General features: G+C 35.9%; 3 protein-coding genes across 6 annotated transcripts; all 3 read left to right on the forward strand.

Annotated features, from left to right (window-relative positions):
• Positions 1-1,780: 1,780 nt before the first annotated feature.
• LOC109339051 (ultraviolet-B receptor UVR8-like) lies at positions 1,781-6,234 on the forward strand. The gene is made up of 7 exons (XM_019576414.1): positions 1,781-2,102; positions 2,452-2,504; positions 3,697-3,783; positions 3,888-3,977; positions 4,070-4,156; positions 4,254-4,355; positions 4,648-6,234. The coding sequence occupies exons 2-7, from the start codon at positions 2,457-2,459 to the stop codon at positions 6,232-6,234; spliced, it is 2,001 nt and encodes a 666-aa protein (XP_019431959.1). The 5' UTR covers positions 1,781-2,102; positions 2,452-2,456.
• An 817-nt stretch (positions 6,235-7,051) lies between these two features.
• LOC109339054 lies at positions 7,052-14,639 on the forward strand. Of its 4 annotated transcripts, none has more exons than XM_019576418.1 (10): positions 7,052-7,332; positions 7,722-7,774; positions 8,967-9,053; positions 9,146-9,247; positions 9,340-9,426; positions 9,524-9,625; positions 9,918-12,008; positions 12,146-12,292; positions 13,159-13,619; positions 14,096-14,639. In XM_019576418.1, the coding sequence occupies exons 2-10, from the start codon at positions 7,727-7,729 to the stop codon at positions 14,265-14,267; spliced, it is 3,297 nt and encodes a 1,098-aa protein (XP_019431963.1). In that variant the 5' UTR covers positions 7,052-7,332; positions 7,722-7,726; the 3' UTR covers positions 14,268-14,639. The 4 variants fall into 4 exon arrangements, with proteins under 4 accessions (XP_019431963.1, XP_019431961.1, XP_019431965.1 ...); XM_019576416.1 differs by having other exon boundaries at positions 7,053-7,372; XM_019576420.1 differs by having other exon boundaries at positions 7,053-7,372; positions 9,158-9,247.
• A 1,855-nt stretch (positions 14,640-16,494) lies between these two features.
• Positions 16,495-17,503, forward strand: LOC109339055. Its single transcript, XM_019576421.1, has one exon. The coding sequence runs from the start codon at positions 16,674-16,676 to the stop codon at positions 17,262-17,264; it is 591 nt and encodes a 196-aa protein (XP_019431966.1). The 5' UTR covers positions 16,495-16,673; the 3' UTR covers positions 17,265-17,503.
• The last annotated feature ends 6,108 nt before the right edge of the window (positions 17,504-23,611 follow it).

The raw sequence follows: 23,611 nt of genomic DNA on the forward strand, positions 1-23,611 counted from the left end.
ATTCTTAACAATAATTTTAATTTCAGGTTTAGATTAGAGCATCATTATAATAGAAAGCTATAAATAAAACTCAACAAACAAATTATCAACATTTACAAAGAAGTATCATGTACATCAATATTCAAAGGTAGTTGCTTCTATATATTTTAGTCTTAGCACAAAATCTTTCAAATTGAATCAAATCAACTCAAAACTTGATTGAGTTCGGTTTTATGGTTTATTTCAATTTTCAATTTGTGCATACGTTGGACAGTGATTCGGTTAATAGTTTCATGATTTTTGAAAACGCAAAATCTGAACTCAATCATATAACTGAAATTTTTTATTATTTAACCTACAATTATTGTCAAATAATAAACTTATTGAATATTTGATGGAGTTTCAACTTAGTATTTTATTTTGACTAGTGTACAAGCACTTCGTGCTTGCTGGCGAATATTGTGTGACATATTCAATTTTTATATATTATATTTTTGTTTGTTTATGATAATATTTAATTTAAGGTGAGATATGTGGTTAATTAATGTATTGGTGGTAGTTTCTTCGGATTATATAGTTTTTTTGTAAAAATTAAATAATATTAAGGGCAATATAGGAAATGGAAATTACACCATGAGAAGTTATTTCAAGTTTTGCCTTTATATATAGTATAGATACTTATATAGTTAGACTTATTTTATAAAATGTGTCAAGCATCTTCTGTATTCACCAGCGAACACATTTTAATAGGAGTTTAACTTGTTTTTATACATATCAAGTCAGTTGGATACTATTTTTCACATAAAAAATGAATATCACTAATGTTTTGATATACTGATATTAGGGGTGTTCGTAATCCATTTGGATTGGTTTTTGGGCAAAAAATAATCTGATCTAAACACGTAATTAAAATACAGTCTAGATCGGTCTGATCTGTTTATATAATATGCGGTTTCGGTTCAGTTTGGATCAGTTTTTTTTATAAAATATTAAAATTGCACTTATATTCAAAATTCATAAAAATGAGTAAATATTAAGCATAAAACAACAATAAAAATAGTATTCAACAACATTGAAACAACATTAAAATGTGTACAACAATAGTATAAGTAAACAACATCATAAAATAGTAATAAACAATAAGAGAATAATAATAAAAGTAAAAAATAGTAACAACAACAATGAGATATCAATAATAACAAGACAACAAAACAACAAGATATGAATAACAATAATATAAGCACCTATAACGTAATTTTAACAGTTACAATGTTCTACCGATGATTAATAACAATAATACTTTCACAATAATAAAATTGATAATAAAGCACCTTATCAGAATAACACTTGAATCCTCTTCATTTGATTATGAGATTGGTTTAAGTTTTAAAAAAGTGTATCAAATATAATCAATATGATTTAAAACATAGCAACATATATATAGTGTGTTATAGAATATAACAAATAAAATATAGGTACAATTTTGGAGTTGTGACTTAAGATTAAGTTTGGAAAACACTTAAAAGTATTACACACTTAAACTTTACATACTATTTCGATCCGGTCTGAATCCAAGAGGTGAAACCAAAATCTGATTCATATAAGTAACATATATTGAAAAGAGCGAATCCTAACAAATTAGTTTCTTATCCATAGAGGAATACCAACAAGATATAAATAATTACTTAACTTTCAAAAACAATTACTAGGATTTTCAATTCAATTTTCCTATCCTGAATAAACAACAACCAAACTAAACCAAACCTTCTTATTTTGTTTGGTTCATAATCTTCCCATAAAATTGAACCAAAAACAACCAAAATTCTATGTCAGAGGAGGTCATGTATCCAACTAGGACGAGAAGGAAAGTGTTATTTTAATCTCACCAATGCCTACTTTCTATTCAGCCGTTGAATTTTTCTGAAGAGAAATTAAATTAATTGACATATGAATAAGTGATTTTGAGATTACAATTTTTTAATGAAGAAGTGAGATGTTTCCAGCTATGACTTAATTTCCATTGAAGAGAATAGAATATAAAGAGAGTAGCGAGTGATTGATTAGTTAGTGGACGCGGAAGAAGGTTAAGAAGCGCGTCAATATCTCAATCCCATTCCTTTTACGTATAATTCGCATCTTCTCTTTCTCTCAATTTTCTCATTTCAATTTCGGTCTCAAACTCATCACACACTTGTTTATGCTAATTTCACAACCCTTTAACAAAAAAAATCATTTTTTTGAATTGGCATGTGAAATCTTCATCTGGGTCACTAGATGCTTTTGTAATCTATAGTGCACAGATACCCATTGAAGATTTTTTATGTTATATATGTTTTTTTTATTTTGTTACCTTGTTTTGAGGAGAAATTATTTTAATCTTGAGTTTATTTTTGGAGATTTTGATGAGAGGCCCAAGTAAAAAGCATGATGCTTGAGCTTTGTCTTCAGTGGTTTCCTTATAATTTCTTTCAGATGGAATGGCAGATCCTGCTAGTTATGGGAATCATGAGCGTGATACTGAGCAAGTTAGTTTCACCACATTAAACTTTTCCCTTTCATTTTCCATGGAAAATAACAAAATAATTGTTTGGTTAGGTAGCTGGAAAACATTAAAATTTGATTTTCCTTTAGGCTTGATCATGTATGTTGAGTTCAAGTGAGTGTTAAATTCTGTCTATTTTATTTTTATGATAAAATTTGATGTCTTTATCTTGTACAACAAGTTAGTCGATAGTAATATGGCTCAAAATATTGTGGAGGGGTTAAGAGTCAAAGTTAATTTCTTATGCTGCAAGTGAAAAAACAGTTAAAATGTTATATTTTGTATTGCCAGCAATCACTGTTGGTGCACTGCCCAGATAGATTTTGTTTTGATTCATTGGATGAAGTTAGGATAGAGAAGGAAAGGGAAAAGATGTTGTGAAAAAACACTGCATGTATGATATATATTTTTTAAATCATGGTACTGTTATGAGTATATAGATGGGGGAGATATCTAAGTTGATAGATGAGACAATATAGACAAAGCAATTAAAAGGATAGTGAGTTGCCTTGGTTTATATATATACACCTGTGTGTGCAATATGATAAAACTTGTATAATATTTCTTAGCTTCAATAGATGGTATTAAAGACCAACAAGATGTTGGTCCAGTAGTATAAGGCCCCACTGGATCTTCAGTTAGACCAAAAGGTCAATGATTCGATTCCTGGGAGCGGCACTTGTTGGGAGGGGCAATCACGCATCCTGGAAGGAACCTTACCATATGGTGAGGGGACAATCATGCATCCTGAAAGGAACCTTAAAAATCGAGTAAAACATAGGAAATGCCATAAGAAAGGATTTAAATCTAAATGGCCTCTCTAAAGATTTGATAGATCTACATTGCTGACCCCATCTAATAGGAAAAGGCATTGGTTGTTGTTCTAAATATATGGTATTTAAGGAGAAGCAAACTGAATATTTACTAAACCCATGCAGAATATGATAATATGATATTGTTCCTTCCTAAGTAGTTTCTGATTGGGTAACAATCAAAAATCACTTTATCAAAATGGGGAAACTACCAAGGAAAACATTCTGTAGCTATTGGAAGTATTTTCAAGTTTATATTTTCCAATAGGAATTCGTTCATCGAGATTATATTTACATTTAAACATTATGCTGCTTAGGGCCATGTCTACTTGAAGTTAATTTCTGCTTGATCTCTTTGTGAAGGTATTCTTTGCTTTAAAAAAAGGCACTCAGTTAGTTAAGTATAGTCGGAAAGGGAAGCCAAAATTTTGTCCATTCAGGCTCTCACCGGTGAGTTGTTTTCTGAAAAACTTTATTTTTCCTAACAACATACATGCATATGTATCGAATTCATATCTCTGTATGGATGATTTCATATTTAGTGGCATTATCAGGATGAAGCATCACTGATTTGGATTTCTCGCGGAAAGGAAAAGAAACTGAATTTATCTTCTGTTACACGAATCATCGCTGGACAGAGAACAGTAAGTAAAATGCTTGGTCTTTGGAGGCTAGGTTTATGGTTGTGTGCTCTGTTAAAGATTTCGCAGGTTTTCTTTTAACTTATGCTTTGCAGGCTGTCTTTAGAAGATATTTGCGCCCTGAAAAGGATTATCTGTCATTTTCACTTATTTACAAAAAAGGGGAACGATCACTTGATCTGGTTAGAAAACGTAGTGACTCTCATATTGACTTAAATTTTTTAATTTCAATTTTCATGTAAGTTTTTAATCTATTGCTTCTCCATTTCATGCCTCTAGATCTGCAAGGACAAAGTTGAGGTTGAGGTATGGTTTGAAGGCCTCAAGGCATTAATTTCTACTGGACCACGTATTAGGCGCACTAGAAGTGACTTTACTGATGTGAGTTTTGATAGTAAACTGTTTCCATGATAATTGTGTGGTTGGAAAGATTTTCCCCTCTAGAAATGACTATTTTTTTGTTGAAAAGGGACTCTTTCAGGCTTAATCTGACAATTTTGACAAACCTGATTAAATTGTGAAAAAATGGTTTTTATTTTTTATTAGAAAAAAACATGATTGATTATTTTGTAACCAATCACATTTCTTTGGTTGAGACTCGTGAATTTTTTATATTTCTAACTATATTTTGAGAACATTTCAGCTAGGTACTTCTTTTAAATTTCATCTGCAGGACAGCATTGACTTCGTTCAGAATGACCGTCTTTCAGTTGGAACACTAGAGTTCACTTCAAGCATTGCCCGTGGTAGGTTTTCAGTTGACTCAGATGTAGGGCCAGAACGTGCAAATATGCCAATAAGGACAAGTATTGGAGATGGCTCCCGTGTTAGTGTGTCAAGTATTGGCTACGCAAGTAGTGTAGCATCAGGACCAGATGACATAGAGTCTCTAGGTGATGTTTATATATGGGGAGAGGTTTGGACAGATGGGATTTCATCCGATGGGTTGGGGAGTCAAGCCCCTTCTAAGATAGATGTTCTGGCTCCTAAGGCATTGGAATCTAATGTCGTTATTGATGTTTATCAGATAGGTTCTGGTGTACGCCACATTGCTCTTGTTACAAGGCAAGGAGAGGTTTTTACTTGGGGAGAGGAGTCTGGTGGAAGACTCGGTCATGGGTCTGATAAAGATTTTTGTCAGCCGCATCTTGTGGAGTCCTTGGCAATGACTAGCATGAGTTTTGTTTCATGTGGCGAATTTCATACATGTGCTGTATCTACATCTGGTGATCTTTACACCTGGGGTGGTGGTACACGTAATGCTGGACTTCTCGGCCATGGCACTGATGTTAGTCACTGGATACCAAAGAGGGTCAATGGCCCTTTAGAAGGACTTCAGGTTGTATCTCTAGCTTGTGGCTCATGGCATTCAGCATTGACAACCTCCAATGGCAAATTGTTTACCTTTGGTGATGGAAGATTTGGTATCTTGGGCCATGGTGATCGAGAGAGTGTGTCATATCCAAAGGAGGTACAATTATCGAGTGGACAAAAGGCTATTAAGGTTGCGTGTGGAGTATGGCACACAGCAGCCATTATAGAGGTAACAGATCCGTCTGTTTCAAATGCTTCATCCAGAAAGCAGCTATTCACATGGGGTGATGGTGACCAATATCGTTTGGGACATGTTAACAAGGAAACCTACCTTCAACCGACTTGTGTATCTACGCTTGCTGAATATGATTTTCAGCAGGTAGCATGTGGGAATACTATGACTGTCGCACTCACTCTATCTGGTCATGTCTTTATTATGGGAAGTAATGCATATGGCCAGCTTGGAAATCCTCTCTCTGATGGAAAAGTGCCAATTCTTGTCCGAGATAAGTTGGTAGGCGAGTGTGTGGAGGAAATATCATGTGGAGCACATCATGTTGCTGCATTGACTTCAAGAAGTGAACTATATACTTGGGGGAGAGGTGCCAATGGAAGATTGGGACATGGAGACACTGATGACCAGAAATCTCCAAAATTGGTGGAAGCCTTCAAAGACAGGCATGTAAAGAATATTTCGTGTGGCTCTAACTTTACAACTTGTATATGCATACATAAATGGGTCTCCGGAGCTGATCAATCTCTTTGCACTGGTTGTCGGCAACCTTTTGGTTTTACTAAAAAAAGGCATAATTGTTATAATTGTGGATTGGTGCATTGCCATGGTTGTAGTTCCAAAAGGGCAATGAGGGCAGCGTTGGCTCCAACACCCGGAAAACGTTTATATAATATGCGGTTTCGGTTCAGTTTGGATCAGTTTTTTTTATAAAATATTAAAATTGCACTTATATTCAAAATTCATAAAAATGAGTAAATATTAAGCATAAAACAACAATAAAAATAGTATTCAACAACATTGAAACAACATTAAAATGTGTACAACAATAGTATAAGTAAACAACATCATAAAATAGTAATAAACAATAAGAGAATAATAATAAAAGTAAAAAATAGTAACAACAACAATGAGATATCAATAATAACAAGACAACAAAACAACAAGATATGAATAACAATAATATAAGCACCTATAACGTAATTTTAACAGTTACAATGTTCTACCGATGATTAATAACAATAATACTTTCACAATAATAAAATTGATAATAAAGCACCTTATCAGAATAACACTTGAATCCTCTTCATTTGATTATGAGATTGGTTTAAGTTTTAAAAAAGTGTATCAAATATAATCAATATGATTTAAAACATAGCAACATATATATAGTGTGTTATAGAATATAACAAATAAAATATAGGTACAATTTTGGAGTTGTGACTTAAGATTAAGTTTGGAAAACACTTAAAAGTATTACACACTTAAACTTTACATACTATTTCGATCCGGTCTGAATCCAAGAGGTGAAACCAAAATCTGATTCATATAAGTAACATATATTGAAAAGAGCGAATCCTAACAAATTAGTTTCTTATCCATAGAGGAATACCAACAAGATATAAATAATTACTTAACTTTCAAAAACAATTACTAGGATTTTCAATTCAATTTTCCTATCCTGAATAAACAACAACCAAACTAAACCAAACCTTCTTATTTTGTTTGGTTCATAATCTTCCCATAAAATTGAACCAAAAACAACCAAAATTCTATGTCAGAGGAGGTCATGTATCCAACTAGGACGAGAAGGAAAGTGTTATTTTAATCTCACCAATGCCTACTTTCTATTCAGCCGTTGAATTTTTCTGAAGAGAAATTAAATTAATTGACATATGAATAAGTGATTTTGAGATTACAATTTTTTAATGAAGAAGTGAGATGTTTCCAGCTATGACTTAATTTCCATTGAAGAGAATAGAATATAAAGAGAGTAGCGAGTGATTGATTAGTTAGTGGACGCGGAAGAAGGTTAAGAAGCGCGTCAATATCTCAATCCCATTCCTTTTACGTATAATTCGCATCTTCTCTTTCTCTCAATTTTCTCATTTCAATTTCGGTCTCAAACTCATCACACACTTGTTTATGCTAATTTCACAACCCTTTAACAAAAAAAATCATTTTTTTGAATTGGCATGTGAAATCTTCATCTGGGTCACTAGATGCTTTTGTAATCTATAGTGCACAGATACCCATTGAAGATTTTTTATGTTATATATGTTTTTTTTATTTTGTTACCTTGTTTTGAGGAGAAATTATTTTAATCTTGAGTTTATTTTTGGAGATTTTGATGAGAGGCCCAAGTAAAAAGCATGATGCTTGAGCTTTGTCTTCAGTGGTTTCCTTATAATTTCTTTCAGATGGAATGGCAGATCCTGCTAGTTATGGGAATCATGAGCGTGATACTGAGCAAGTTAGTTTCACCACATTAAACTTTTCCCTTTCATTTTCCATGGAAAATAACAAAATAATTGTTTGGTTAGGTAGCTGGAAAACATTAAAATTTGATTTTCCTTTAGGCTTGATCATGTATGTTGAGTTCAAGTGAGTGTTAAATTCTGTCTATTTTATTTTTATGATAAAATTTGATGTCTTTATCTTGTACAACAAGTTAGTCGATAGTAATATGGCTCAAAATATTGTGGAGGGGTTAAGAGTCAAAGTTAATTTCTTATGCTGCAAGTGAAAAAACAGTTAAAATGTTATATTTTGTATTGCCAGCAATCACTGTTGGTGCACTGCCCAGATAGATTTTGTTTTGATTCATTGGATGAAGTTAGGATAGAGAAGGAAAGGGAAAAGATGTTGTGAAAAAACACTGCATGTATGATATATATTTTTTAAATCATGGTACTGTTATGAGTATATAGATGGGGGAGATATCTAAGTTGATAGATGAGACAATATAGACAAAGCAATTAAAAGGATAGTGAGTTGCCTTGGTTTATATATATACACCTGTGTGTGCAATATGATAAAACTTGTATAATATTTCTTAGCTTCAATAGATGGTATTAAAGACCAACAAGATGTTGGTCCAGTAGTATAAGGCCCCACTGGATCTTCAGTTAGACCAAAAGGTCAATGATTCGATTCCTGGGAGCGGCACTTGTTGGGAGGGGCAATCACGCATCCTGGAAGGAACCTTACCATATGGTGAGGGGACAATCATGCATCCTGAAAGGAACCTTAAAAATCGAGTAAAACATAGGAAATGCCATAAGAAAGGATTTAAATCTAAATGGCCTCTCTAAAGATTTGATAGATCTACATTGCTGACCCCATCTAATAGGAAAAGGCATTGGTTGTTGTTCTAAATATATGGTATTTAAGGAGAAGCAAACTGAATATTTACTAAACCCATGCAGAATATGATAATATGATATTGTTCCTTCCTAAGTAGTTTCTGATTGGGTAACAATCAAAAATCACTTTATCAAAATGGGGAAACTACCAAGGAAAACATTCTGTAGCTATTGGAAGTATTTTCAAGTTTATATTTTCCAATAGGAATTCGTTCATCGAGATTATATTTACATTTAAACATTATGCTGCTTAGGGCCATGTCTACTTGAAGTTAATTTCTGCTTGATCTCTTTGTGAAGGTATTCTTTGCTTTAAAAAAAGGCACTCAGTTAGTTAAGTATAGTCGGAAAGGGAAGCCAAAATTTTGTCCATTCAGGCTCTCACCGGTGAGTTGTTTTCTGAAAAACTTTATTTTTCCTAACAACATACATGCATATGTATCGAATTCATATCTCTGTATGGATGATTTCATATTTAGTGGCATTATCAGGATGAAGCATCACTGATTTGGATTTCTCGCGGAAAGGAAAAGAAACTGAATTTATCTTCTGTTACACGAATCATCGCTGGACAGAGAACAGTAAGTAAAATGCTTGGTCTTTGGAGGCTAGGTTTATGGTTGTGTGCTCTGTTAAAGATTTCGCAGGTTTTCTTTTAACTTATGCTTTGCAGGCTGTCTTTAGAAGATATTTGCGCCCTGAAAAGGATTATCTGTCATTTTCACTTATTTACAAAAAAGGGGAACGATCACTTGATCTGGTTAGAAAACGTAGTGACTCTCATATTGACTTAAATTTTTTAATTTCAATTTTCATGTAAGTTTTTAATCTATTGCTTCTCCATTTCATGCCTCTAGATCTGCAAGGACAAAGTTGAGGTTGAGGTATGGTTTGAAGGCCTCAAGGCATTAATTTCTACTGGACCACGTATTAGGCGCACTAGAAGTGACTTTACTGATGTGAGTTTTGATAGTAAACTGTTTCCATGATAATTGTGTGGTTGGAAAGATTTTCCCCTCTAGAAATGACTATTTTTTTGTTGAAAAGGGACTCTTTCAGGCTTAATCTGACAATTTTGACAAACCTGATTAAATTGTGAAAAAATGGTTTTTATTTTTTATTAGAAAAAAACATGATTGATTATTTTGTAACCAATCACATTTCTTTGGTTGAGACTCGTGAATTTTTTATATTTCTAACTATATTTTGAGAACATTTCAGCTAGGTACTTCTTTTAAATTTCATCTGCAGGACAGCATTGACTTCGTTCAGAATGACCGTCTTTCAGTTGGAACACTAGAGTTCACTTCAAGCATTGCCCGTGGTAGGTTTTCAGTTGACTCAGATGTAGGGCCAGAACGTGCAAATATGCCAATAAGGACAAGTATTGGAGATGGCTCCCGTGTTAGTGTGTCAAGTATTGGCTACGCAAGTAGTGTAGCATCAGGACCAGATGACATAGAGTCTCTAGGTGATGTTTATATATGGGGAGAGGTTTGGACAGATGGGATTTCATCCGATGGGTTGGGGAGTCAAGCCCCTTCTAAGATAGATGTTCTGGCTCCTAAGGCATTGGAATCTAATGTCGTTATTGATGTTTATCAGATAGGTTCTGGTGTACGCCACATTGCTCTTGTTACAAGGCAAGGAGAGGTTTTTACTTGGGGAGAGGAGTCTGGTGGAAGACTCGGTCATGGGTCTGATAAAGATTTTTGTCAGCCGCATCTTGTGGAGTCCTTGGCAATGACTAGCATGAGTTTTGTTTCATGTGGCGAATTTCATACATGTGCTGTATCTACATCTGGTGATCTTTACACCTGGGGTGGTGGTACACGTAATGCTGGACTTCTCGGCCATGGCACTGATGTTAGTCACTGGATACCAAAGAGGGTCAATGGCCCTTTAGAAGGACTTCAGGTTGTATCTCTAGCTTGTGGCTCATGGCATTCAGCATTGACAACCTCCAATGGCAAATTGTTTACCTTTGGTGATGGAAGATTTGGTATCTTGGGCCATGGTGATCGAGAGAGTGTGTCATATCCAAAGGAGGTACAATTATCGAGTGGACAAAAGGCTATTAAGGTTGCGTGTGGAGTATGGCACACAGCAGCCATTATAGAGGTAACAGATCCGTCTGTTTCAAATGCTTCATCCAGAAAGCAGCTATTCACATGGGGTGATGGTGACCAATATCGTTTGGGACATGTTAACAAGGAAACCTACCTTCAACCGACTTGTGTATCTACGCTTGCTGAATATGATTTTCAGCAGGTAGCATGTGGGAATACTATGACTGTCGCACTCACTCTATCTGGTCATGTCTTTATTATGGGAAGTAATGCATATGGCCAGCTTGGAAATCCTCTCTCTGATGGAAAAGTGCCAATTCTTGTCCGAGATAAGTTGGTAGGCGAGTGTGTGGAGGAAATATCATGTGGAGCACATCATGTTGCTGCATTGACTTCAAGAAGTGAACTATATACTTGGGGGAGAGGTGCCAATGGAAGATTGGGACATGGAGACACTGATGACCAGAAATCTCCAAAATTGGTGGAAGCCTTCAAAGACAGGCATGTAAAGAATATTTCGTGTGGCTCTAACTTTACAACTTGTATATGCATACATAAATGGGTCTCCGGAGCTGATCAATCTCTTTGCACTGGTTGTCGGCAACCTTTTGGTTTTACTAAAAAAAGGCATAATTGTTATAATTGTGGATTGGTGCATTGCCATGGTTGTAGTTCCAAAAAGGCAATGAAGGCAGCGTTGGCTCCAACACCAGGAAAACCGCATCGTGTATGTGATAATTGTTACGCAAAGCTTAAAGGTTCTGTCTCTGAGACTGGTGCTTTTTTTAATAAAGAAGCTACTCGTCCTCGTAGTTCCATATATGGAAGCGAAAGGCTTCCCCGAGGAGAAGTAAGGTCTTCAAGAACACTGTTGTCTCCCATCACAGAACCAGTAAAATACCTTGAGATAAGAAGTAGTAAGCCTGGAAGTAAACATGACTCTTCTTCTATAGTCAGAGCTTCTCAAGTTCCTTCACATCTACAATTGAAAGATGTTGCTTTTCCAAGTTCGTTGAGTGCGATGCAGAATACTTTCAAGCCTGTTATACTTCCAAGCCAACCTCCAATCCAGCCTCCAATCCAGCCTCCAATCCAGCCTCCAATCCAACCTCCAGCTCCACCTGCACCAGTTATTTCAAGACCTACATCACCATATGCAAGAAGGCCAAGCCCACCACGTTCTACCTCCCCCGGATTTTCAAGAAGCCTTATTGATAGTTTAAAGAAGAAAAATGAGCTTTTGAATCAAGAAGTCTCAAAATTGCAAAAACAAGTATATTTACAGTTTATGCCAGTTTTAAATCTAGTACTTACAACTACCGAAAAAAGTCTAGTACTTACATTCTTTACTCTGAGAGGAGTATAATTTGTCTGCATAAGTTTTATCAGTATTTGTTTTCTTTCATATAGATTCAAAGTTTGAAGCAGAGGAGTGACATGCAAGAAATGAAGATTGAAGAGCTACAGAAAAATGTTCAGGGAGCCACCTCTTTGGCTGGAGAGGAATCTTCTAAGCATAGAGTAGCAAAGGAATTTATTAAGTGCATCACAGATCAGGTATCTTCAATCTATATTCCAAAATATATGCTTATTTAGATAAAATTTAATGCTCAAGCATTGGAACAATGTTATATCAGAAATTTGATTTAATAGCTGTAATAGCTTAATATCTGATTCTCTTTAGAATCATAGAAACTTCAAGAAAAAATTAATCATTTTTTGTTGTCAGTAGAGATTTATATAAGGACATGCATACATTGTTTGGACTTAGGAGACAAGTTCAAATTTAGATAGACTTTATAGATACCTACAGTTATGCTGATAAAGCAATACTGTTTGCTTTTTTTTTATTTGGGGAAATGGCTATGCTCTCACACTTACAGGGGCAATAACTCCGAGGATAGTAGAACCTTTAACAGCTAATCAGGTTAACCAGAGATATTGCTTGATATACAACAACAACTAAGCCTTAGTCTCACTACATGGTTAACTAATGAGGTTAACCGGAGAGATATTGCCTGAAATAAGCTTAATATTTCATCTGAAAACAGAAGAACCTTCATTCTTTTATTGATTCGCTCACCTTTAACCGGTGATGGCGTTAACTAAAGAGTTATTACATGACATCAGCTTAATTTTTGAACCTGACTCGAAACTGAAAGATGGTAGTTTTTTTTTTGGTACTACTAAGGGTATCCCCTCACCCTTTTGGGTAAGGAACTAATTCCTTTCGGGGTGCGTGGCTACCCCTCTCAACAAGTGTCGTTCCCAGGAATCGAATCATTGACCTTTTGCTCATCCCGGGTCTGGCGGGGCCTTACACCACTAGACCAACACCTTGTTGGTTGAAAGGTGGTAGTTGATCAGGAGTTCTGGTGGATCATACTAAATAGCTAAAATTGCTTGTGTTTGGTTTTATTCAGTTGAGCGAAGTGAATGAGAAGTTGCCACCTGATATTTCTGGAAGTGAAACTTTGAGAACCATGCAAGCTCAAGCTAAAGATTTTCTTGAAGAAAGAGTAGACGTTCAATATTCTTCCTTCCCATCAAGCTTTGAGTCTGTGCAACAGACTGCAACTCATATACCGGCTTCAGAAAGTGACGCTCCTAAACCACTAGAACAAAGACTGGAAAAAAATGATGCTGCCACCTTCGAGGTCAGCCCATCAATAGATGAAGGAAATGTTCTTCAAGAAAACAAAAGAATATTTGAATCTAGTACAGAAATGCCTCTACCAACCTCAAGTACTTCAGCATCACTTGACTTGTATAAGTCCGGGAAAGAAGGAGAAACGTCAGTTATTGAGCAATTTGAACGCGGTGTTTATATCACAGCCATTGTACTACCTAGTGGTGGCAAAGTTTTCAAACGAGTTAGATTCAGGTATAGGAGTTACTTGCTAATTCAACAAATTTCCACTTCTATATTTTCTGTGTTTCAATATCCTGTGTATCCATTGAACTTCTTTTAATAAGTTTCTAGATTATTTAATTCATAAAGATTTCGCTTCTCAACGTGGGGATGTAAAAAAGTCATTTATGCATGTTTGTCATAGCCTCATAGGTAACTAAATTGCGGGAATCTTTTATTCATGTTCATGGCATTTAATATATGATGTTCAAGTACTGAGATTCTAGTTGCTAGTTGATATGAATTACTTTTATTCTTTCACACAATATTGGTATGTGCAGTAAAGTTGTTATTATTATTTGATTACATGAGAAGTTTCTATGTTGATTTAGTTGTTGCTTTGATTTGATAACAGTTGGTTAACACTTTAGGACATATTCAACTGAATCACACTTATATCAGATCTTTCTATTTTCAACATTTCTCTCCTTCTTTTTCTTCGGATGCAGTAAGCGAAAATTCGATGAGCAACAGGCAGAAGAATGGTGGAACCAGAACAAAGATAGGGTGTTTAAAAAATATAGCCCAGCAGGTACAAATGATGCAGCAGGTACCGGTTCATTTATCACCCGGTCACATTCCGAAGAGAATGTTAAGGCATCATCTTCTTCTAAGAATTAGCTTTTTGTTCTACCTAGGAACCACCATACCCTGATGAAATGATATAAAATTAGAAGCAGCTTCCATATACCAAAGTGTAAAGAAATTTGTATTAAGTAGGTTAGTCCAAAACTCCATAGAACATCATTATGTAAAAGTCTGAGTAATACTTGTAAGAGGATATTAGTAGGAACGTCATAAGGTTAAGAGGTAGAAAACTTACTTTTTGATTTTAAAATGCTTTGGATCTCACTCTTTCTTTGTAATTCTTCCACGATATAGCCCTGTTACATTGTGTTTTGGGTGTTCAGATCACAAAGTTTATTGGTATTGTATAACAATTAATGTGTAGTTTAACTCTTCTAACATGTCTAGAGAAGGAGGTATTGTTAATTATGAATGAGGAAACTGCTAAAAGGCTAAAGGTACATTTTTTTGTGTTTCTGTACTGTTTGAATAATGTTCAAATTAAACTATATGTTAATTTATTCTGTAAAATTTGATGCTCTTGAGTATGGTAAAAAACTATTTCCAAGATATATTAAACAAGGTTATGTGAGTTTCAACAGAAAGGAAATGGCTATGCTGTTGAATCTCTTTAAGACTATTGACATGCAATTGCAAATCTATTAAGCTTTTTTTACCTTATGAAATTATGAAAAATATACAGATTCTAATGTTTGTGGTTATTGCTTTCTAAAAAAGTGGCTGGTAGTATGTTTTGTGGTGACTGGTGAGTCACTATCCTATCTACTTTACTGCCAAACTAAGCCTAATAATGGTTTATTAGAAGCTAGTGCTGGTGGTTTATTTTCATATGTCCAGTCTATTCAACAAGTTACATTCAAAAACTCTGTTTGAAAATGGAAGCATATCTTTTTTTTGTACTACCAAGGTATCCCTTATTTTTTGGTAAGGAATTAATCATTTTTGGGTATGTAATTGTCATTCCCAACAAATGTCGCTCTCAGGAATTGAACATTGACGTTTTGATCGTTTTGGGGATCTATGAAATTTTACACTACTAGATCAACGCCTTTTTGGTAAGCATATGTAGTTATGCACACATAAAATGGTCATTTTATCATTATAATTATTTTGAAATGTTCACAAGTGCTTATGTAGTTCAACTGAAAGACTTTTTATTTATATTGGAGCCTTAGTATTTAATATAGAGAAGGTTGTTACACTAAAGTGTAGGTAAACCAAATGATTTATTCTTTATTACGTGAAACTCTGATTGCTCATAATTCACAATAAAAAATAGATAAACAGGGTTGCTGAAAACTTTAATGGCAACAAACTAAATATCAAATGAATAAAGTATTATTCCCTCTCTTTTAGTTATGGGGAGAAGGGTGTGTATGATCAATGATTCCTTGCCTTTAATAAGAAAAGTATAACTGGAGCCCACAAAGACAACCAAAAGTTTCATACCAGCACACCACATTGGACAACTAGTATTGGTGCCCTTCACATAATTGACCTTTCCATGTCATCACAATACTTAGCAACCAAGGTTGATGAAGATGGAACTGTACCAAATAATGTTCCCATCATATAATGGACCAATACAAACATGTCAATTAAAAGAATTAAATATTTATTATTTTTTCTATTCTTCTTTAATATTATTAATACTAGATATAATTTAGGATATGGTTTGAGACAGTAGATATCGTTTTTTATATTGCTTCCATGATATGAATTCTACTGCAAACTATGAGACTGGACTGAGAAATTATACCCTTTGAGATTAAAATTTCATTATATTACAACTTATGTCATCAATGTATATGATTCTATGTTATACATGCATTTACTGGTATAGAAATCAAAACAATGGCACATATGTAATTCTGCTGACAAATAATGTGCCAATTTTAATACCAACAAGAGTATAACAACTTGTAGAACCCACATGTTAGTTCAAGTGGAAGGGGATTGGATCAATCATATATGAGATTTGGAGTTTGAATTGGAACATATATGAAATAATAATATTGGGATAGTTCCCTTAGGGTTTGTTTATGAGTTGAATTTTATATGAGAAAGAAGAAAAAATGAAGGCTTTAGTGTCATCTCATAGATGTATTTCAAAATTTTAAAGTTTTTTATTTTCCTTTCATTTCCTTTAGAACTCAATTCGCAAACAGACTTTTAAACCTTTAATCATATCCAAAAACTAGTCTTTAGCTGATGGGCTGGATATACTATTGCAAACAAAAGAAAAATAGCAAGTTGTAAAAAAAGACATTATAATCATATAAAAAACTAAAATGGGCATCAAATGTTTCCTTCATGAGATTGAGAACCATTTCTAAGGCTCTTACCTACACTTGAAGCTATTCTTTCAAGACATCCCTACACAATAAATAAAAAAAATTCTCCACTCAACCTCTTTCAACCAAATACCTTATTTTTGTGATGTCTCGTCTGAAGTTAACAAAGAAACTTCACCCTGCCAAGAAGGCATGGAAGAGTTTCTCCAACACATTCCAATCCAAATTCCACAAAATCAACATTTCCAAGTCCATCAAAACCACCCTCAAACTCCTCCTTTCAACCTTGCATACCCTTATTCACCTCATACCCTATAGGAAGAATCGTTCTCTCACTACTACTAGGCCATATTCTTCTTCCTACTACCATGTTCAACACAAGAATTTCGCAGCCATAACCATAGATGACCTCTTTGGTGAGGGTTCTCAAGTGTCTATGCATGACACCAACAAGAGTACTACTACTACTAATTTTAATAATAATAATAATAATAATCATGCACAAGGGGAAACAAGTAGAAGTAAAGGTGTGCATGGAAACAAGGGCTTGCATGGTGGAGAGAGCAGTGACATGGCTACTATTGAAGATGCATGGAAAGCTGTGGTTGCTAAGTCTCCACAACTTCAGGTTGATACGAAGGCTGAGGAGTTTATCTACAAATTTCGTGAAGATATGAGGCTTCAAAAAGAGAAGTCTCTACTTGAGTTTCAGGAGATGTTAGCACGAAGTACCTAAATTTGACTATCAACTCTTCTTTTTTCGATTGATTTGAAATATAATACAAGGTTTAAAATGGTACATATAGCATGCTGTTTTGATTGATTTTTTATTATCTATTGATGTTTATATAGTTTTTTTTTATTTCTGGTTCTCTTGAAGCAAATTAAGCACATAAATTGGTTTTGGGATAGTGTGTAAAGATGTATAAGAAACTTCGGAAATTATAAGGGATTATTTTTTTTTTATCTTTTTCACTGAGTTTTAATATTTTATTTACATAAAAGTAATGGTTTTTATGTGTGTATAGAAGGTGTTAGTGCAAGAATATTAGTTGCTCTTGAAATGTTCTTATGTTAGCAAGTGACTTTTTATTAATGTATTTTCAGGTGAATGTTATAAATGGTTGATGTTAATTTATTGACTCATACCAAATCTATGTTGTTGCCCTCTGTCCAGATAGCCCAACATTTAATGTCATTAATGGTATTACTGTTTTTAAGAAAAAGAAATACCCAAACTTGGAGAATATTTGAGATATTTAAGGATTCTATAGGTTGCTTATTGGCGTTGATCAATATAGGTGAAGAAAGGAAATGGCTTAGATGGACAACAACATAGATGATATATGGCCTAGTATTGATAAGATACAGTAGCTTTCCAATTAATCTTCCCGAAGAGGATGCATCTCGAAACCATGTCTTTATAGTATATATCAATAGTATGTCATGTTCTATGGCAAAAGGTACACACTTTGATCTCTCGGCCTCCTAAGTTCCTTCCAAAACTTTGAATTATCCCTAAGTCTTATTATTAAGTTTAATCAAATGCTTAATAGAAAAACTTTTTTGAAAAGTATTTTAAGTTGGAATTAAATTGGACTAAATTTTTAATATGCTAAGTAATAGTGACCTGAGTAATGAGTTACTAGAAGTAACAGATTACTGGAACCAAGTAATGAGTTACTGAGACTGAGTAATGGGTTACCCAAATTGAGCAACAAGTTACCAAGCAATTTCTACACAGAGTAATCGATTACTTATGGGAGTAACCAATTACTCATTTCGGCAGAAACTTTGGTTAATTGGTTACCCAGTGAAATAATCGGTTACTGAGAACAGTTACACAAGATTTTCAAATCCAAATTGAAATAGCTTCACTCAAAACAAACGATGTCATTCCAATCGACTTCTATTGTCGTGTATGAGTATAATGGTTGAAAGACTATTTAAAGACACTTTGACATTGAGTTTCGAACATACAATTTACAGAATTCTTAACCCAACTTTCACAACACTTTCTTAACACTCTTGAAGGCAACTTGTGAAAAACTTTCATAAATTCTTTAAGTTGTTTTCAAGTGTTTTTCTTCCAAGTTTCATATACTAAAAAATACTTCAGCATTTGTGTTATTCTTGGTGATAGGATTTAAAGATTTCAAGTTTATACGAGTCAGATTCTTTCTTCAAAAAGGGGACTAGACGTTGCCTTCAAGTAGATTGACTCATCAAATCAATAAAATCTCTTATTCTTACAAGGGAACTAGATGTAGCCTTCAAGTAGACAAGAAGGTGAACCAATATAAAAATTACTTTAATTCTTTCTTCCCTATTCTCTACTTTACATTTATGCAACTTACATTATCCGCTGCAATATACTCTAATCATTTTAAAAGTTGCAAAAAATATGTCTTGGTGTAAAAAACTAATTCACCCCCTTCTTAGTTTGTCATCTTATCGTTACATATTGTGCCGCCTTGATTTTCAGGGCATTGCTAGATCGTACTTGAGTGTTTTGTATGGCCGAGATGTACTCTTCTCGTGCCCTTTGGTATCTTGTTGCGCATATCTCCATGCCTATAGTTGGATGGGTACTCGAGTGCTTTTTGGACGGACATGATGAATGTAAGGAGTTGGGCCGTGAGTAAGGCCCTACCGCAATTTTCCTATAAATAGAGGGTCCCCCTCTTTCATTTCTTCATTTTATCTTCTCGCTTTCTTGTCATTTTGCTGCAAAAATATTCTTAGCTTTCCTTGCTTTATAAACATTCTTCTTACGTAAGCATCTTATGTAACTTTCCTCCCTCCCTCTGTCTTTATTTTGTCTTTCCTTTGTCACCATGGTAGTAATAGAAGGGGGATTCGTCGAGTGATAGTAGTGCGAAGGTATTGCCAGGACCTTCCTCTTTTGTTGCTTTGTCATCTCCGCTTTGTCGACAAAAGGGACCCTCATCCACCCCTGGTTGGGGGAATTGGGTTGTCGGTAAGTATTCCAAGAGTCGTTTGTTGTGCATAGCCAACTCTAGGCCTGACTTGGCAGAGAAAGCGAGTAAGATGCTCGACGAGCTTGCCAGTCGAGTGGCTCCTTATGGGGAGTGGGTGGATATACTGGGTGAATTAATGTCGTCTGATTCTGACGATTCTTCTGGTGTTAGGTCTTCAATGGAACATAACTATGCCACATGTGCTGAGATTTTCTGGATACCAACTGGGTGTAAAGGATCAAGGTCTCCTCATGACTGCATAGATCGGGAGGTGGTGGGAACAGAAAGTTCATACATGCTTGGGGTGCGTCCTCGGGTTGAAGTGGTGGGGACTCATTTGATAGGTTTGCCCTATTCGCCTCGGTGGAGGATGAGAGGGTCTGCACCAACCATGAAGAAGAGTATGGTGACCCTCATTCCTTTTATGTGTATAATTTCTACTTCAAGAAGATTCAGATTTGTCTTCCTTTGGACGAGTGGTGCTCATTAGTCATTGACCATCTCTGGTGGCCCTTTCTTAATTGAATCCCAATGCATAGGGGTTCACTCGCGCTTTCACTGTCTTCTGTCAGGCTCGAGACTACTTGTGTACCCTTTTGGAGTTCGTTTTGATGTTCTGGATGACTAACAACACCAACAAAAATGAAGAGAGGGTCGGGGTGGACTTGCCTTCAATTGTAGAGTGGGAGGGCACTCTTCAACCCATTTGAGTCTTCCTTTAAGAATTGCAATATAGGCTTATTCTGGGTGGAACTTCGAGGGGAGAATAATTAGGCCTTTAAGTCAGATAGAAGCAAGCGGTTTCTCTTCTCATGGAACCGAGAACATCATTAGAGGAAATATAAGAGATATAGTTTCAATGAAGGGATGTTCACTACCGAGGAGTGGGCCTTCGTTGATGAAATGAAGATGTTCATCATGGTAGGGATGATGTTTCCTTGTGCAACCCTGGCCTAGGGTGAATCAGCTTTTTGGGAGATTGTTGGTAGTTTTTAGGTATGTCCTTTGACTTGCGGCTTCTCCTTCTCTTTGTTTGGTTTTTTAATATGTTATTCATGTTGCAGTGCAAGTGTCTGGCTCGAAGGATAATATAAGGTTGCTTTGTGACTTCACCCTCCGGGTTAATGTAGCTAGGGGGTCGAATGACCCGTCCACAACTCCTCCTACAAAATGCCAAGGGGCTCGCTATCCACCGCTATCATTTTTCGGTACTTAGGTTGATGATTCAGGGGGAGCCACTCCAACCTTTCAATCTAAACACTTGACAACAAATGTTCTCTTGCCTATGTCATTTGGTGCGCCTCTCTCGCCTATTGTTATAGATCCCACTCATCCATCTTCAACTCATTCAACACCACCTTCTCCTCCTTCCCAGACAATTGATCCACATTCAAGGTCAAACAAGGGAACTCTATGGACTCCCAATCAGCTCCTGATCTGTAAAACTTGGAACAATTTAAAGTACCTCGGGTGATCGAACAACATCTACTGAATGTCAGAACCAAGGATTCTTATGATAAGTTGTCTTTTCTCTAGATGTTTAAGTATGTCAAGAAGTGCTTGATGATGATTGCTTCTGTGATGATGTACTTGGAAGCAGAAGGGAAGAGGATTAGTCAGGATTGTGCAGTTTAGGTGAAGCATCCCCAAGAGGCTCATGATGTGGAGTCCAAGAAGTTTGGAGATCAGCTGTTGGATGCTGGTGAGCAGGTGTCGGTCGTCACATGGCAGTATAAGGTTGCCCAAAGAGAAGTTGCTAAAATTTGCGGTAAGTTAAGCCAAGCCCATCGAGACCCGATGCGGTCTACTAACCAGGTGAAAGAGCTAGAGGAGAAGAATGACCTGATAAAGGATGAGTTTATGGGAGTGGTAACCCAGACCGAGAAGGCAGAGGAGAGCCTAGACATTAGCCGAGATGAGCTGACTAAGGTCCCAGCAGACTTGTTGAGGTCGGGGTCAAGGTGGAGGCCCTGTCGCAAGAGAAAGATGCTCTGGAGAAGTTCTCCGAGGAAGCTGCTCTCTATGCTTGGGAGAATGACTTGGATTAGATATTCCCGGTGTATCCCGATGAGGATTTGTCTTGAATGTCTATTAGTGGCTAGTGGAGGATGGCGAGTTGCGATTTGAGGAGCTTCACAGATCCATTACCATGTTGCCATTCCTCAGGCAAAACATGCATGGATAGCTTTTTAGGATAAAAGGTATTTGATTGTGGCCTTATAATAATGGTAGGATTTTGTAATATCCATTTTGCTTAATGAAAATAGTTTGTGGCTATATTGCCTTGCACCTTACTTATTGACCTGCTTATTTCAAAGTATTCCATTCAGCAGCAATTTCGACAACTCCAAAGTAAACCATGTTAAGCCTGAATAGTATGGCCCCTAATGGAACCTCAGAATAATAGCCCATAAGGGACTTTGAACGAGAATGAAAAAATTGGGCAGGAATAAACTTGGAATAACTTGGAATAACTTGCAAGAATAACCTTGAATCGGGAATGAGAATCCATGTAAACGTGTTCATAGAACCTTTGGCCAAGGGGAACATGGCTTTCACACTTGGGGGATTAATAGTGATGAAAAACCGCCAACCAAGGGGAGCATGGCTCATGTGCTTTGAGAGTTATTGAATCGCACGCCAAGGGAAGCATGATGTAATGCCTGAAAATCATTTCATATTTGATATATTTAATCTCTTAGAAAAATTGGTAAATTTTTCTTTCCTTTTTTTTTTCTTTTATGTAATCTATAACTTACAAATCATTTTCACTTTTACCTTATTCCATTTTCAAGACGTCACATTTTCAAACCTTGCAGAAATAAAATTCTTAATACATTGAAGATAATTAAATGAACACAATTCTTTTCTGAATACTTCTCATTCATAAAAGTCTTGAATAAATACAGAATTGTTTACCGGGCGAAATCTAATCATCGCCACAAATAAAAAAATTTGAAAATACAAAGAAAATAATGTTGGGGCATTGACATTACAAAAAGTACCTCATACAGGTTCCTATCACAACAAAACAAAATAGAAACCTCCTAGATCGGAGGTGCACTGGAAGCCTCGCTAGGGTCTTCCTCCACCTCCGAGTCAGAAGAGATCTCAATGACCTCAACTGAATCTTCTATGCAGATAAGCTCTACACAGTCGTCGTTGTCTTCCTCCTCCTCCACTTCATTCGCTCCCCAATCCATCGCGGGGTTCGGGGTGTACCCCCATGGCATGGCACCCTCTATCTCTCTTGACGCCAATCCTGATGATGAGAATCCTATTTGGGTTCAGGTCCTAACAACTTCTGGTACGCCTCGAGCTTCAGCCGATACAGAAAGTCTGGCGGTTGCAGGTCTTCGGTCGGGCAAAGTGAATGATGCCTCCCAAACTGCGTAGTAAGGTGGAAGATGCAGAACTGAGCCATTGCTTACCCAATCCAGATCCAGGTCGCAAGGATCTGTGTAAGTGTGTCGATTACCCTCAGCACTCCATGTCCCCTCCTGGGACATAGTGAAGCGATAACCTTATATCAGTGCTGATGGGTCCATCTGAACATGGATACAAATACACCAGAAGAAAAGAGAGGGAGTAAAACATCTATGAAAAAATTATCATCGACGTCGTGGAATTACACGGAATAATAAACCAAGACAAAACACGAGTATATATATATATATATCATGTGATCATACAAGCATATAATAACGATGTATGAAGTATAAAACTCGAGAATTTAGAATCAATATCGAAGAATATCATGTATGCAATGCGATGCATGAGTCCACCATCCTTACTCTTTTATCCTCCCAATAACTATTCGAAAATAACCGAGAGTACAGTTCTCATAACAAGCCGGTTTGATTGCACCAAAATTATTCCTCGCAATGATATATGATCGATCTGTTCCAACGGAACTGTCCATTTCAGGATGGTGTCATATCAAACACTTTTTGGGCATCCCTCTCATCGATCCTGATTGCAAAGAGGGGTTGTCAAAGATCGTATAGTTTGTGCTGTGAGCACTATCCGATCTAACAGAATACCTCATCTAGGAATACATGGGACTCATCTCACCTAGACTCTCCCTCAAGACTTTGCTGAC

The sequence above is a fragment of the Lupinus angustifolius genome, unplaced genomic scaffold (assembly GCF_001865875.1).
Source record: "Lupinus angustifolius cultivar Tanjil unplaced genomic scaffold, LupAngTanjil_v1.0 Scaffold_54_23, whole genome shotgun sequence".
Classification (NCBI taxonomy): Eukaryota; Viridiplantae; Streptophyta; class Magnoliopsida; order Fabales; family Fabaceae; genus Lupinus; species Lupinus angustifolius.

Bases quoted from the DNA above. Each gene is read 5' to 3' on its own strand.
- LOC109339051 (XM_019576414.1), top strand. From the start codon at position 2,457: ATGGCAGATCCTGCTAGTTATGGGAATCATGAGCGTGATACTGAGCAA. The intron at 3,784-3,887 runs GTGAGTTGTTTT...TGGCATTATCAG, and splicing joins GTCCATTCAGGCTCTCACCG to GATGAAGCATCACTGATTTG. The intron at 4,157-4,253 runs GTTAGAAAACGT...TCATGCCTCTAG, and splicing joins GGGAACGATCACTTGATCTG to ATCTGCAAGGACAAAGTTGA.
- LOC109339054 (XM_019576418.1), top strand. From the start codon at position 7,727: ATGGCAGATCCTGCTAGTTATGGGAATCATGAGCGTGATACTGAGCAA. The intron at 9,427-9,523 runs GTTAGAAAACGT...TCATGCCTCTAG, and splicing joins GGGAACGATCACTTGATCTG to ATCTGCAAGGACAAAGTTGA. The intron at 12,009-12,145 runs GTATATTTACAG...TCTTTCATATAG, and splicing joins TCTCAAAATTGCAAAAACAA to ATTCAAAGTTTGAAGCAGAG.
- LOC109339055 (XM_019576421.1), top strand. From the start codon at position 16,674: ATGTCTCGTCTGAAGTTAACAAAGAAACTTCACCCTGCCAAGAAGGCA.